The sequence below is a fragment of the Kogia breviceps genome, chromosome 3 (assembly GCF_026419965.1).
Source record: "Kogia breviceps isolate mKogBre1 chromosome 3, mKogBre1 haplotype 1, whole genome shotgun sequence".
Taxonomy (NCBI): domain Eukaryota; kingdom Metazoa; phylum Chordata; class Mammalia; order Artiodactyla; family Physeteridae; genus Kogia; species Kogia breviceps.
Genome location: NC_081312.1, coordinates 122,497,156 through 122,513,907, shown reverse-complemented (window position 1 = coordinate 122,513,907; position 16,752 = coordinate 122,497,156). Strand labels below are relative to the sequence as shown.

The window sequence follows — 16,752 nt, the reverse complement described above, 5'->3', positions numbered from 1 at the left end:
ACATGAAAACATAATTTCAGAAAATAAAATTTTCTCCCCAAATTTCTCTAAATTATTGATCCAAATAACCTGATATTCAGTGTTGTGGGTTACTCATTATTATTTTAATAATTACTAATAATTATTAATTATTAATATTATTTAATAATTAGTAATACACATAAAAAATAAAGGGAAAATATTTTTTAATTCTATGCTCCTGGCTCCCATTAGGATAATATGTGACTGTGCCACCTGTCACATTTGTTTGTGTCCTTTCCAAAGTGCAATGCCCAAATCACCATATTTGTTTTTGCAAGAATACAATCACTACCAGATTCATAGCAGGTGGAAATAAGTAAAACAGAGACAACATCCTAAACCTCGTTTACCAATATTTATCTCTGGACTAAAAGACACCGGCAAAGAGATTGTGACTGAACTCATATGACCCGTTTCCTTTATTGGAAAAGAAAGATACCTATCTGGATCCATTCACGAGCAGCCAATCTCATTTCTGTTCTGTTCAGGTCAGCCCCTGACAGCTTGAATGTCAATATCAAGGACTACCATCTTTAATGGCAGAAGGTGTAATTATGACAATAATAATATCAAGGTCCATAACTTGAAAATCACTGCTCTGGTGCATCACTCATCTCTCTTTCTCCTATGAAACCTACATGACTCTTGTCCATCAAGCTTCTGGCGCCACATGCTAAGCAGGCAACATACAACCTTGCTTAATCCTTACAGCAACCCAAGAATTGTGTACTGAGACCCATTTTGTAGATGAGATCCCAATGGTAACTTGCCCAAGGTCACAATGCTAATAAGTGTCAAAGCCAGGCCTGAAACCCAGATCTGACTTCCCAGCCTCTGCCATTTACTACCACGGTGTACATCATGTCTTTTCTGTCTTTTTTTGGAGTTCACTTGGCCCATTCTTTGTTTTGCTGACTTCTTCTTATCTTTCAAGTTTGGGCTCAAATGTCACCTCTCTCTGTCCGCACCATCTTAGAGAAACATCACCTTTTCTTTTCCTTCCAGTTATTATCTAGTTAATTATCATTGCCTGCTATTATCTAGTTAATTATTTACTTTCTGCCCTTCCCCACTTGAATGTAAGTCCCATGAGAGGAGGCCCCTTATCTGTCTTTGTAACTGTGATGTTCCCAGCGTCTAGAACAGTGCACAGCCCTGGGAGACATGGAGTAAATAACTGTTGAATATTCAATGAATATTGGTTCTATTGGTTTTGTCTGGAACACGCTCATGCAGGTGCTGGCTGATGCCTGGGTCTCAATCATTATTTGTGAAATGTAGAATGGAACCAAACCACAGCTCCAAACATTGAAAGGAAAGAGTACCCCAGAGCCCTGTGCCCTCAGCTGCTGCTGCCTGCACTGAGCATCAAAGATCCAACTTTCAGAGGACCTGAGCTTCTCGACTGTGATTTATGTAAGACTGCACACAATTGGAGCTTAACTGTTAGGACTAATTTGCAACGCTTACATGCATCCTGAGTGCCCAGGCTTTTTCAATGTGCTCCAAAAATTTCTAGGGTTGTAGGGAGGTGTTTCAGTCTTCTATGAGTAAAGAGAAATGGATATGCGGCATAAGTGGAAAGAATTCTAGACCCCCATCTTCTCTTCAACCAAGGAAGCTCCATTTCTATGTGACATATTGTAGTGAGTTGAAAACCGTGCCCCCAAATTCATGTCTGCCTGGAACCTCAGAATGTTATCATAGTTGGAAATAGAGTCTTCGCAGACTTAATTACTTAAGATAAGATCATACAGATTTGGGTGGGCCCTAAATCCAATGACCAGTATCCTTATAAGAGGAAAGGACAAAAAGAAAGACACAAGAGTAGAAGGCCATGTGAAGATGGATGCAGAAATTGGAGTGATGTGTCTATAAGCCAAGAAACACCAAGGATTGCTGGAAATTACCAGAATCTAGGAGAGAGGCATGTAAGAGATTCTCCCTCAGAGCCTCCAGAAGGAACCAATCTTGCTAAACTCTTAATTTCAGACTTTTGGCCTCCAGAACTGTGAGAAAATAAATTTCTGTTGTTTTAAACCACCCAGTTTGTGGTAATTCGTTACGGCAGCCCTAGGAAATTAATGCATTTATATAATGAACCTCCATATAAGATGTTATTTGTAGAAATGTTCCATTTATTTTTAAAGTGATTGAAAACCTCCTTGGAGTATCTCCCCTCTGTCCCCCATATGCCTCATGCCCCATGTAGTCCATGCCTGCTCTGGGTCCTGTCCTAAGCACCTGAGTACCTTGGATTTGCTGACATCTGTGAACCTCTCCTGGACCCTCACCTTCCAGGTGAGGCTGAGGCTGGTCCTGCCATCACCACCAAGGTGTCTATACCTCCCTGTTTCTCCTCTCTGTACTCCCCCACAAAAGCTTCCCAAATTGCTCTCATGATAACATCCCCAGATGCCCTTTCAGTCATCTTTGGGTCTCAGGAGTATGGGTACCTCGTAGGCCAACTTTGGCCAGCAGCCGGAAGAGGGGCAAGAGGATGTCATAGTCTGGAGAAGCCGTCCTGGCTGTGTCCACCAGGGTCTGCAGAAGGGCTTCGCTACCACCCTTGCTGATCATGTAGCGAATCCTCCGGTCTGTGCCTGAGGGGGAAAGCAGAGGAGCGCTGAGCCTCAAATAACTACCCTCATTTTCTTGGAACAGGAAGCAGACCTCACAGCTACAGACAGAGCAAGGATTGGTTCATTTCACTCCAGAAAGGAAAACTGTGGAGCTCTTGAAGCAACTTGTGCAAACTTGTGATATTAGGTAAGGGGCCAGGGTTGTGGGGTGGGGGTGGGGTGTGAAATGAAGAAATAATGGAATATTTCAGAACTTGCAGCAGCTGTAATAAACAGAGCCTAAAATCTACTTTCCTGAGAACCTATTAAGTCCCAGTGTATGTGTGCACTTGTGTTGCATGTGTAGAAATATGCATATAGGCTTATGTATAATCATATACTTAATTAAAGAGGGATCAGTATCCCCTCAGCTATAGGTTTGAATCATCTACAAGAGGGTTTGGTTTGATAGTTTATCTGGAATAATTTCATGGATGGTGTTAATCATTATTTGGTGCTGGCCTTCAGTAACAGATGTGCGGTAAATGTGGAAACAACCAGAATAATCCCTTGAGAAACAAACATCTAATCATATGTCTAGGGAGTTTGAAGTGTGTCTGGGGCTAGGGTCAGGTATATTGGTCTTTCTACCTAAGAATAGTTTTAAACATATTGCCCAGGACAAGCTCAAAAGCAGTGATTACATTTCAACTTGGAAGGGGACCCACATGATTCTCTATGCACTTGGACAAAGGTGGCCAACAGGGTGGGAGATTAGCAAAGCAGACCCTCTGATTTTTCATCCTCTACTAAAGGGGCAATAATCAGTACCTATTTCAGAAGGAGAACTCCAAGGTTTCATTCTAAGAGTTCCAGACACCACTGGACAAACTGAAGGCAGAACTATCACAGAGGACAAGTGGTCTTCACCTACAGAGGGTACCTTACGCAGAAGAAGGGAAGTCACCCTGCCATTGGAGGGCAGCACAGCCTATGGAAAAACCTCAGTATGAGTGGACCCTTCCTCCTGAATCTGCAATCTGAGGGTCTGTGGCTTTGGAGCAACCTTCACTTTGGTATTGTCTGTTTGGTGATAATACATCTTTCTAATGCAATGTGACTGGCTACAAAGAAGTGAAAACTGAGTAAATGTTGGAATGTCCAAGAAGCTGTGTTTTCCAAGAACCTCACATGGAAATGAGCTAATAGAAGCATGCCCCAGTTAACTCAGTTGATGCCAATATAGTCACCTCTGTCATCTTATCTCTGAAAATATAGTGGCTGAACACTCTGCTAAGTCCAGCTCCTGCCTCATCTTCCTGTCTCCACTGGACATATGAAGGGAGCTGCCAATACCTGGCTCTCTAAATGGGCCACGATGAGGGAAGCAGGGGAGGCAACAGGTCGAATTGCTGAGGGCTGGAAGTCCTTGGCCCCAGAAATGAAGTATCATAGAATCACCACCAATAGTCTAATTCCCTCCTAAGTTTGGATCACCATAGGGTGAGTGACAAGACTGAAGAGCCCAAAGTACAACCATCCCATGGTGATTCTGTCTCTCACAGATAACTTGAGCTGGAGCAAACCCCCAGGATACATAAGTCCCTGGGAGACACCACAGCTGCATGCCTCCATGTCCACCATACAAGGGATGAGGGCATGGCTTACTCACCAACGGAAAGCAGATCTCCGAGGACCTGAAGGATGGTCAGGGTGGACTCCCTGTCAGAGGAGCTCTGCAATGAAAGCACAGGCAGCCATTTTTAAGAAGGAAGGTGAGGGTGCAGCCACTATGGAGAACAATATGGAGGTTCCTTAAGGTTACCATATGATCCAGCAATCACACTCCTGGGCATATATGCAGAAAAGAGGAAAACTCTAATTTGAAAAGATACATGCACCCAAATGTTCATTACAGCACTATTTACAATAGCCAGGACATGGAAGCAACCTAAATGTCCAGATGAATGGATAAAGAAGATGTGGTACATATATACAACGGAATATTACTCAGCCATAAAAAAGAATGAAATAATGCCATTTGCCGCAACATGGATAGGCCTAGAGATTATCATGCCAAGTGAAGTAAGTCTGACAGAGAAAGACATATATCATATGATATAACTTATATGTGGAATCTAAAAAATATTATTCAAATGAACTTATTTAGAAAACAGAAATAGACCCACAGACATAGAAAACAAACTTATGGTTACCAAAGGGGAAAGGTGGGGGGAAAGATAAATTGGGAGTTTGTGATTGACACGTACACACTACTATATATAAAATAGGTAATCAACAAGGACCAACTGTATAACACAGGGAACTGTACTTAATATTCTGTAATATCCTAAATGGGAAAAGAATTTGAAAAAGAATAGATAAATGTATATGTATAACTGAATCACTTTGCTGTACACCTGAGACTAACACAACATTGTAAATCAACTATACTCCAATATAAAATAAAAATTTTAAAAAAAGAAGGAAGTCAAAAGAAAGGAGGCGGCACGGTCAGGGTACACATGGGAATGGCAGGGCTGTGTTTCCTTCCATTGAGAAAGACTTTCTGCCATAAGAGATGGTTGAAGGGTTGTTCCTTAAATAATGACTATGAGGGGACTCAATGAGTTAAGGTCTCAGGGGTTCTACCACCATATTTAGACTTTAGGACCCTTCTTTGGGGACCCATAGTAACATCAGCAAGATGGGCAAGAGAATAAACATTGATAATTTATGCAGAAAGAGCAAATGAAAGGGGCTTTGTGGGCCAAGTTAGCATAGTTCTCACTTATTTCAGGAGGCTTGGATTATTGTTAAATGCAGGGCAAACAGCAGAAACAGAAACCCACTAAAATGTTCCAATGGAAAGACTTCCCAGACTGACAAGGATGAATTTTTATTTTCTCAAGAGACACCTAGGGTAGCACCAAATCACATGACATAGATGCTCTATGGGATGCTTGCAATGCTTGACACTCTACCCTTCATTATACAGAAGAGGACACGGAGATTCAGAGGAAGGGAGGATTATTCAAGTCCTCTGTGGTGACCCACAGAGAAAAACCCAAAGTTACAGCCCAGGCCAGGTTCCCCAAAATCAGGCCAGTGTTTGTTGAGCTGTAATATGCTAATTTTCTAGATGACAAGAACTTATTTATCTACTAGTTGCAAGTTTGTACCCATAAACAACGCCTCTCCAAATCCCCCACTCCAGCCCCTGGTAATCATCATTCTACTCTCTGTTTTTGCAAGTTCAGCTTTTTTAGATTTCATATATCAGTAATATCATATAGTATTCATCTTTATCTGACTTATCTCACTGCACCTAATGCCTTCAGGATCCATCTGTGTTGTTGCAAATGGCAGGATATGCTTTTTCTCATGGCTGACTAATATTCCATTGTATATATATGCATCTTCTTTACCCGTTCATATGTTGAGGGCACTTAGGTTGCTTCCATATCTTGGCTATTATGAAACATGCTGCAGTGAACATGGGTGTGCAGACGTCTCTTCCAGACACTGCTTTCAATTCCTTTGTATATATAGCCAGGAGTCCTATCTTACACCACTCACAAAAATTAACTTGAAATAGATCAAAGGATTTTTTTTTTTTTTTTTTTTTAGTTTTGGGTCCCACTGCATGTGGGATCCTAGTTCCCCAACCAGGGATCGAACCCACCGCCCCTGCACTGGAAGTGTGAAATCTTAACCACTGGACCTCAAGGGAAGTCCCAGATCAAAGATTTAAATCTAAGACTTGAAACCATAAAACTCCTAGAAGTGAGGAGACCTTCAAGATGGTGGAGGAGTAAGACATGGAAATCACCTTCCTCCCCACAAATACATTAAAAATACATCTACATGTGGAACAACTCCTACAGAACACCTACTGAATGCTGGCAGAAGACCTCAGACCTCACAAAAGGCAAGAGACTCCCCACATACCTGTGTAGGGCAAAAGAAAAAACAGAGACAGAAGAATAGGGATGGACCTGCACCTCGGGGAGGGAGCTGTGAAGGAGGAAAAGTTTCCACACACTAGGAAGCCCCTTCACTAGTGGAGATGGGGGGTGGTAGGGGGAAACCTTCAGAGCCACAGAGGAGAGCACAGCAATAGGGGTGCAGAGGGCAAAGCAGAGAGCTTCCCACACAGAGGATCGGTGCCGACCAGCACTCAGCAGCCCAAGAAGCTTGTCTGCTCAACCACCAGGGCGGGTGGGGGCTGGGAGCTGAGGCTTGGGCTTCGGAGGTCAGACCCCAGGGAGAGGACTGAGGTTGGCTGCGTGAACACAGATTGAAGGGGGCTAGTGCACCACAGCTAACCAGGAGGGAGTCCGGGAAAAAGTCTGGAACTGCCTAAGAGGCAAGAGACCATTGTTTCATGGTGTGAAAGGAGAGGGGATTCAGAGCACTGTCTAAACAAACTCCAGAGACAGGTGTGAGCTGAGGCTATCAGCGCAGACACCAGAGACAGGCATGAAACGCTAAGGCTGCTGCTGCTGCAGCCACCAAGAAGCCTGTGTGCAAGCACAGGTCACTATCCACACCTGTCCTCCCAGGAGCCTGTGCAGCCCACGACTGCCAGGGTCCCGTAATCCAGGGACAACTTCCCCGGTGGGGGGGAATACACGGCATGCCTCAGGCTGTTGCAATGTCATGCCGGCCTCTGCCGCCACAGGCTCACTCCGTATCCGTACCCCTTCCTCCCACCAGCCTGAGTGAGCCAGAGCCCCCTAATTGGCTGCTACTTTAACCCTGTCCTGTCTGAGTGAAGAACAGATGCCCTCAGGCGACCTACAAGCAGAGGCCAGGCCAAATCCAAAGCTGAACCCCAGGAGCTGTCTAAGCAAATAAGAGAAAGGGAAATCTCTCCCAGCAGCCTTAGGAGCAGAGGGTTAAATCCCCACAATCAACTTGATGTACCCTGCATCTCTGGAATACCTGAATAGACAATGTATCATCCCAAAATTGAGGTGGTAGACTTTGGGAGCAACTGTGTAGACTTGGGGTTTGTTTTCTGCATCTAATTTGTTTTTGGCTTTATGTTTATCTTAGTTTAGTATTTAAAGTTTATTATCATTGGTAGATTTGTTTATTGATTTCTTTGCTCTCATTTTTTTATATAGATACATATTGTTTTTTCCTTTTTCTATTTTTGTGAGTGTGTATGTGTATGCTTCTTTCTGTGATTTTGCCTGTATCGCTTTGCTATTACCATCTGTCCTAGGGTTTCGTCTGTCCATTTTTCTTTCTAGTACAGTTTTTAGGACTTATTATCATTGGTGGATTCATTTTTTGCTTCAGTTACTCTTTTATTTCTTTACTTTTTCATTACTTTTGAAGTTTTTAAATTTAATAATTTTTAAAATTTCAATAACTTTATTTTATTTTTTTCTTTCTTACCTTCTTTTTTTTAATCCCTTTTTTTCTGAGCTGTGTGGTTGACAGGGCCTTGGTGCTCCGGCCAGGTGTCAGGCCTGTGCCTCTGAGGTGGGAGAGCTGAGTTCAGGACATTGGTCCACCAGAGACCTCCTGGCTACATGTAACATCAAACTGTGAAAGCTCCCCCAGAGATCTCCATCTCAATGCTAAGACCCAGCTCCACCCAATGACCAGCAAGCTACGGTGCTGGACACCCAATGCCATACAACTAGCAAGACAGGAACACAACCCACCCATTAGCAGAGAGGCTGCCTAAAATCATAAAAAGGACACAGACACCCCAAAACACACCACTGGATATGGTCCTACCACCAGAAAGACAAGATCCAGTGTCATTCACCAGAAAACAAGCACCAGTCCCCTCCACCAGGAAGCCTGCCCAACCCACTGAACTAACCTTAGCCACTGGGGGCAGACATCAAAAAACAATGGGAACTATGAACCTGCAGCCTGCAAAAAGGAGACCTCAAACACAGTTCATTAGCAAAATGAGAAGAAAGAGAAATACACAACAGATGGAGGAGCAAGGTAAAAACCCACCAGACCAAACAAATGAAGAGGAAATAGGCAGTCTACCTAAAAAAGAATTCAGAGTAATGACAGTATAGATGATCCAAAATCTTGGAAATAGAATGGAGAAAATATAAGAAATGGTTAACAAGGACCTAGAAGAACTAAAGAGCAAACAAACAATGATGAACAACGCAATAAATGATATTAAACATTCTCTACAAGGAATCAATAGCAGAATAACTGAAGCAGAAGAATAGATAAGTACCTGGAAGATAAAATGTCTCAGAGACATCTGGGACAACATTAAACTCACCAACATTTGAATTATAGGGGTCCCAGAAGAAGAAGAGAAAAAGAAAGGAACTGAGAAAATATTTGAAGAGATTATAATTGAAAACTTCCCTAATATGGGAAAAGAAATAGTCAATCAAATCCAGGAAGCATAGAGAGTTGTATACAGGATAAATCCAAAGAGAAACACACCAAGACACATATTAATCAAACTATCAAAAATCAAATACAAAGAAAAAATATTAAAAGCAGCAAGCGAAAAACAACAACTAACATAAAAGGGAATCCACATAAGATTAACAGCTGATCTTTCAGCTGATCTGGCAGAAACTCTGCAAGCCAGAAGGGAGTTGTAGGACATATTTAAAGTGATGAAAGGGAAAAATCTACAACCAAGATTACTCTACCAGCGAGGATCTCATTCAGATTCAATGGAGAAATTAAAATCTTTACAGACAAGCAAAAGCTAAGAGAATTAAGCACCACCAAACCAGTTTTACAGCAAATGCTAAAGAAACTTCTCTAAGCAGGAAACACAAGAGAAGGAAAAGACCTACAATAACAACCCCGAACAATTAAGAACATGGTAATAGGAACATACCTATCAATAACTGCCTTAAATGTAAATGGATTAAATTCTCCAAACAAAAGACATACACTCACTGAATGGATACAGAAACAAGACCCATATACATGCTGTCTACAAGAGACCCACATCAGACCTAGGGATACATACAGACTAAAAGTGAGGGGATGGAAAAAGATATTCCATGCAAATGGAAATCAAAAGAAAGCTTCAGTAGCAACACTCATATCAGACTAAATAGACTTTAAAATAAAGACTATTACAAGAGACAAAGAAGGACACTACATAATGATCAAGTGGTCAATCCAAGAAGAAGATATAACAATTGTAAATATTTATGAACCCAATATAGGAGCACCTCAAAACATAAGGCAAATGTTAACAGCCATAAAAGGGGAAATCAACAGTAACATAATCATACTAGGGGATTTTAACACCCCACTTTCACCAATGGACAGATTATCCAAAATGAAAATAAATAAGGAAACACAAGCTTTATATAATACATTAAACAAGATGGACTTAATTGATATTTATAGCACATCCCATCCAAAAACAGCAGATTACACTTTCTTCTCAAGTGTGCACAGAACATTCTCCAGGATAGATCATATCTTGGGTCACAAGTCAAGCCTCAGTAAATTTAAGAAAATTAAAATCATATCAAGCATCTATTCTGACCACAATGCTATGAGACTACATATCAGTTACACAAAAAAACCTAAAAAATACAAAACCATGGAGGCTAAACAATACACTACTAAATAACCAAGAGATCACTGAACAGATCAAAGAGGAAATCAAAAATCTCTAGAAAACAATGACAATGAAAACACGATGACACTAAACCTATGGGATGCAGCAAGTGCAGTTTTAAGCAGGAAGTTTATAGCAATACAATCCTACTTTAAGAAACAAGAAACTTCTCAAATAAACAATCTAAACTTACACCTAAAGCAATTAGAGAAAAAAGAACAAAACAACCTCAAATTTAGCGGAAGGAAAGAAATCATAAAGATCAGATCAGAAATAAATGAAAAAGAAATGAAGGAAATGATAACAAAGATCAATAAAACTAATAGCTGGTTCTTTGAGAAGATAAAAAAAAATTGATAAACCATTAGCCAGACTCATCAAGAAAAAAAGGGAGAAGACTCAGATCAATAGAATTACAAATGAAAAAGGAGAAGGAACAACTCACACTGCAGAAATACCAAAAGATCATGAGATTACTATAAGCAACTCTATGCCAATAAAATGGAAAACCTGGAAGAAATGGACAAATTCTTAGAAATGCACAACTACCGAGACTGAACCAGGAAAAAACAGAAAATATGAACAGACCAATCACAAGCACTGAAATTGAAACTGTGATTAAAAATCTTCCAACAAACAAAAGCCCAGGACCAGAGGGTTTCACAGGCAAATTCTATCAAACATTTAGAGAAGTGTTAACACCTATCCTTCTCAACCTCTTCCAAAATATAGCAGAAGGAGGAATACTCCCAAACTCATTCTACGAGGCCACCATCACCCTGATACTGAAACCAGACAAAGATGTCACAAAGAAAGAAAACTACAGGCCAATATCACTGATGAACATAGATGCAAAAATCCAACAAGATACTAGCAAACAGAATCCAACAGCACATTAAAAGGATCATACACCATGATCAAGTGGGGTTTATTCCACGAATGCAAGGATTCTTCAATATACACAAATCAGTCAACATGATACACCATATTAAGAAATTGAAGGAGAAAAACCATATGATCATCTCAATAGATGCAGAGAAAGCTTTTGACAAAATTCAACACCCATTTATGATAAAAACCCTGCAGAAAAAAACAAAAACAAAAACAAAAAAACCCTGCAGAAAGTAGGCATAGAGGGAACTTTCCTCAACATAATAAAGACCATATATGACAAACCCACAGCCAACATCGTCCTCAATGGTGAAAAACTGAAACCATTTCCACCAAGATCAGGAACAAGACAAAGTTGCCCACTCTCACCACTCTTATTCAATATAGTTTTGGAAGTTCTAACTGGAGCAATCAGAGAAGAAAAAGAAATAAAATGAATTGAAATTGGAAAAGAAGAAGTAGTGTTGTCACTGTTTGTAGATGACATGGTACTATACATAAAGAATCCTAAAGATGCTACCAGAAAACTACTAGAGCTAATCAATGAATTTGGTAAAGTAGCAGGATACAAAATTAATGCACAGAAATCTCTGGCATTCCTATACACTAATGACGAAAATTCTGAAAGAGAAATTAAGGAAACACTCCCATAACCATTGCAACAAAAAGAATAAAATACTTAGGAATAAACCTAACTAAGGAGACAAAAGACCTGTATGCAGAAAACTATAAGACACTGATGAAAGAAATTAAAGAGGATACAAACAGATGGAGAGATATACCATGTTCCTGGATTGGAAGAATCAACATTGGGAAAATGACTATAGTACCCAAAGCAATCTACAGATTCAATGCTATCCCTATCAACCTACCAATGACATTTTTCACAGAACTAGAACAAAGAATTTCACAATTTGTATGGAAACACAGAAGATACCGAATAGCCAAAGCAATCTTGAGAAAGAAAAACGGAGCTGGAGGAATCAGGCTCCCTGACTTCAGACAATACTACAAAGCTATAGTAAGCAAGACAGTATGGTACTGGCACAAAAACAGAAATATAGATCAATGGAACAGGATAGAAAGCCCAGAGATAAACCCACGCACATATGGTCACCTTATTTTTCATAAAGGTGGCAAGAATATACAATGGAAAAAAGACAGTTTCGTCAGTAAGTGGTGCTGGGAAAACTGGACAGCTACATGTAAAAGAATGAAATTAGAACACTCCCTAACACCATACACAAAAATAAACTCAAAATGGATTAAAGACCTAAACGTAAGGCCAGACACTATCAAACTCTCAGAGGAAAACTTAGGCAGAACACTTTATGACATAAATCACAGCAAGATCCTTTTGACCCACCTCTTAGAGAAAGAGAAATAAAAACAAAAATAAATAAGTGGGTCCTAATGAAACCTAAAAGCTTTTGCACAGCAAAGGAAACCATAAACAAGACGAAAAGACAGCCCTCAGAATGAGAGAAAATATTTGTAAATTAAGCAATTGACAAAGGATTAATCTCCAAAATTTCAAGCAGCTCATGCAGCTCAATATCAGAAAAACAAACAACCCCATCCAAAAATAGGCAGAAGACCTAAATAGACATTTCTCTAAAAAGATATACAGGTTGCCAACAAACACACAAAAAGATGCTCAACATCATTAATCATTAGAGAAATGTAAATCAAAACTGCAATGAGGTGTCACCTCACACCAGTCAGAATGGCCATCATCGGAAAATCTACAAACAATAAATCCTGTAGAGTGTGTGGAGAAAAGGGAACCCTCTTGCCCTGTTGGTGGGAATGTAAATTAATACAGCCGCTATGGAGAACAGTATGGAGGTTCCTTAAAAAACTACAAATAGAACTACCGTATGACCCAGCAATCCCACTCCTGGGCATATACCCTAAGAAAACCATAATTCAAAAAGAGTCAGCTACCACTATGTTCACTGAAGCTCTATTTACAATAGCCAGGACATGAAAGCAACCTAAGTGTCCACCAACAGATGAATGGATAAAGAAGATGTGGCACATATATACAATGGAATATTACTCAGCTATAAAAAACAACTGAAACTGAGTTATTTGTAGTGAGGTGGATGGACCTAGAGTCTGTCATACAGAGTGAAGTAAGGCAGAAAGAGAAAAACAAGTACCATATGCTAACACATATATATGGAATCTTAAAAAAAAAAAAAAGGTTCTGAAAAACCTAGGGACAGGACTGGAATAAAGATGCAGACATAGAGAAAAAAAAAAAGGTTCTGAAAAACCTAGGGACAGGACTGGAATAAAGATGCAGACATAGAGAATGGATTTGAGGACATAGGGAGGGAGAAGGGTAAGCTGGAACGAAGTGAGAGAGTGGCATTGACATATATACACGACCAAATGTAAAATAGAAAGCTAGTGGGAAGCAGCCGCATAGCACAGGGAGATCAGCTCAGTGCTTTGTGACCACCTAGAGGGGTGGGATAGGAAGGGTGCGATTGAGACACAAGAGAGAGGAGATATGGAGATGTATGTGAATGTATAGCTGATTCACTTAGTTATACAACACAAACTAACACACCATTGTAAAGCAATTATACTCCAATAAAGATGTTAAAAAAAAAAAAAAACTCCTAGAAGAAATTATTGGGAAAATATCCCCGACATTAGTCTTGCCAGTATTTTCTTTGGTAAGACACCAAAAGCACTGGCAACAAAAACTAAAATAAACAAGTGAGACTACCATTAAACTGAAGAGGATTTGCACAGCAAGGGAAAGAATCAACAGATTGAAAAGGCAACAGAATGGGAGGAAATATTCACAAACCATATGTCTGATACGGGACTAATATCCAAAATATATTAAGAATCCATACAACTCAATAACAAAAAAGGCCAATAATTCAATTAAAAATGGGCAACAGACCTGAATAGACATTTCCTAAAGAAGACATACAAATGGCCAATAGTTATATGAAGAGGTGCTCAACATCACTAATCATCAGGGAAATGCAAATCACTACCACAATGAGATACGACCTCACACCTGCTACATGGCTTTTATCAAAAAGACAAGAGGTAACAAATGTTGGCAAAGATGTGGAGAAAAAGGAATCCTAATATGCTATTTTTTTAGATATGTTATTTAAGGCAAAGCTTTCTTTTAAATCTTCCCATAAGTAAGTCTCATGCTCCTCATCAGCTTCAAAGACCTCAATAACTCCCCATGACATATAGGATGAAGTCATGAGTCTATCAAGATAGAGTTGATAGTTTTGATGGGGTTTCCAAAGCTCCCCATGATCTTCTCTTGGTTATCGCTCCAGCTTCATTATTCATTACAACAACCCTGCACAAATACATGCTTCAGCAACATGGAATTACTTATAATTTCCTGCTCAAACCATGTAATTTCTTGCCTCTGTACCTTTGATCATGCCAGTCCCTTTTCCTGAAGCCTAGTCAATGCCAACTCATCCTTCAAGTGCACTATGACTCCCATAAGATTCCATTCCCACCCACAAGGCTGGATTTGGAGTCTGCTTTGTCTCCACATAATTCTGTGCCATTCTGACAGCATCCATACCACATGGCATTGGCAGCAGGGTACAATCTTGCTTCCCACCCACTCCCACTAGATATTAATCCTTAAAGAAAGGCCCAATTATTGTGTACATTGTATTCCCAGCACCTGGGGAATATCCCCAGGTGGATATCCCCAGAACTGGGGCTGTTCCAGAGAAAAGTGTGCGATAAATATTTTTCAGAATCGAACCAAACTGAACCATAAAGGACTCCAAGGAGCCATGAAGTCCAACACCACACCCCTAGGCAGAGTGGTGCTTACACTTTCTTCAATTCTAGGCTTAAGAAGCTCCAAGAAGTCATACTTCAAAACCCCAGTAAAGGCCAGGGCTAGGGTGAGGCAAGTGAGACATTAGCTTGGGCACAAATTTTTAAATTTAAAATGCAGTAATTAAGATAATAGAGTAATGCTATATTTTTACACATCAAATACGGCAAAAAAGTCATGATGAACAAAATACCAAAATTTAACACTTTAACTCATCTTCCAGGTGTGATGAGACATCTGGGGATCCCTAGGCACTTGATGTCTACACATATCCAGGAAAAGACTTGGATTTGATCTGAGAGCTTCTCCACTGGGAGCTGTGGCCTAACGAGGCAGGCTCAGCATATATTTTTCTGGTGCCTCCCATCACAGCTGCACTGGACACTAAGAGAAGGGACGTTCTTTGAGTCCCCAATTCTGGGCCACCCTCCAGCAAATGTCATCCCTAGTTGTGCACCATGTCAGTGCTCCCTGCCCCTCCTTTGTCTTGCAAAATCTGGGAACAGGAACCAAGGAGCAGGGCAGCAACGGATCTATCATCCTGGAGAGTTTGCTAGCCTTAGGTTCTGGTACCAATTCCAATTTCCAGGGCATCAACAAACAATGCTCTGGACACCATCTGGGTGTCGTACAATTCAACTCCATTCTGACACTACCTACCCAGAGATAACATCAGAGTCCACTGGTTAAGGGTTCACTCTTGCAAGATTGCCCTCCCCCACTTCAGACTCCAGTGGCAAATCTGGATTGTTACCTGTCCTTCTGACCAATTAACTCATTATATATTAGAGGTTCCAATGATCCCCTCTAACTCACGTTCTTACCTATACTTCGATTGACTGGCTATAAATTAAAGATTCCCACAACTGATCTCCTCCTTGGGCTTGATTAGTGTGTTAAAGCCACTCACTGAACTCAGAGAAACATTTCACTTTCTGGATTGCCAGTTTATTATAAAATAATATAACTCAGGAACAGCCAGATGTAAGAGATGCACAGGACAAGGTGTGGGGAATGGGCACAGAGTTTCCATGCCCTCTCCAGGAGCACCACTCTCCCAGCACCTCCACATGTTCACCAACCTGGAAGCTCTCTAAACCCCATCCTTTGAGTTTTCATGGAGGTTTCCTTACATAGTCTATAGATTCAGCTTCTGGGTCTTCTACCTACCCTGGAGGTGAGGGGGACTTGGGGTGTGCTGGGGAGCCAGGGGGACAGACTGAAAGTCCCAACCATCTAATCACATGGTTGGTTCTCCTGGCAACTAGCTCCCACCCTTAGGTGTAGTCCAAAAGTCAACTCATTAACTTAACAAAAGACAAGGGCTCCCCTGGTGGCGCAGTGGTTGACAGTCCTCCTGCCAATGCAGGGGACATGGGTTCGTGCCCCGGTTCGGGAAGATCCCACATGCCATGGAGCGGCTGGGCCTGTGAGCCGTGGCCACTGAGCCTGTGTGTCCAGAGCACCGCAACGGGAGAGGTCACAGCCATGAGAGGCCCGCGTACCACACACACACACACAAAAGACAACTTTATTGCTCTCATCACTTAGGACATTCCAAGGGTTTGAGGAGCTCTGTGCCAGAAACAGGAGAAAGACCAAATATATATTTCTTACTATAAATCACAATATCACAGCAGGGCTCCAGCCCTTTGAAAATGGACCCAAGGATGGCTCACAGTAGAAAACAAAGTCCCTGGAATGGTGTCCCTGGTCAGCACTGATGTTTCTGGATCCATCTGCAGGACCCCCCATAACTGCTCTTCTTTCTGAGAAGAGAGAGGGGGATAAGCGATAAAAGCAAGGCTGCGCAATATTGTGTAACTTGTTAA

General features: G+C 41.0%; 1 protein-coding gene across 1 annotated transcript in view; it reads right to left on the bottom strand.

Moving 5' to 3' along the window:
* Window positions 1-16,752, bottom strand: part of AGBL1 (AGBL carboxypeptidase 1) — a 216,117-nt gene that overhangs the window by 137,297 nt on the left and 62,068 nt on the right. Inside the window, exons 2-3 of the mRNA XM_059058824.2 lie at window positions 4,255-4,318; window positions 2,478-2,624 (exon numbers count right to left, since the gene is read on the bottom strand). Coding sequence (XP_058914807.2) covers window positions 2,478-2,624; window positions 4,255-4,318 — 211 coding nt within the window. The remainder of the gene's footprint in view (window positions 1-2,477; window positions 2,625-4,254; window positions 4,319-16,752) is intronic.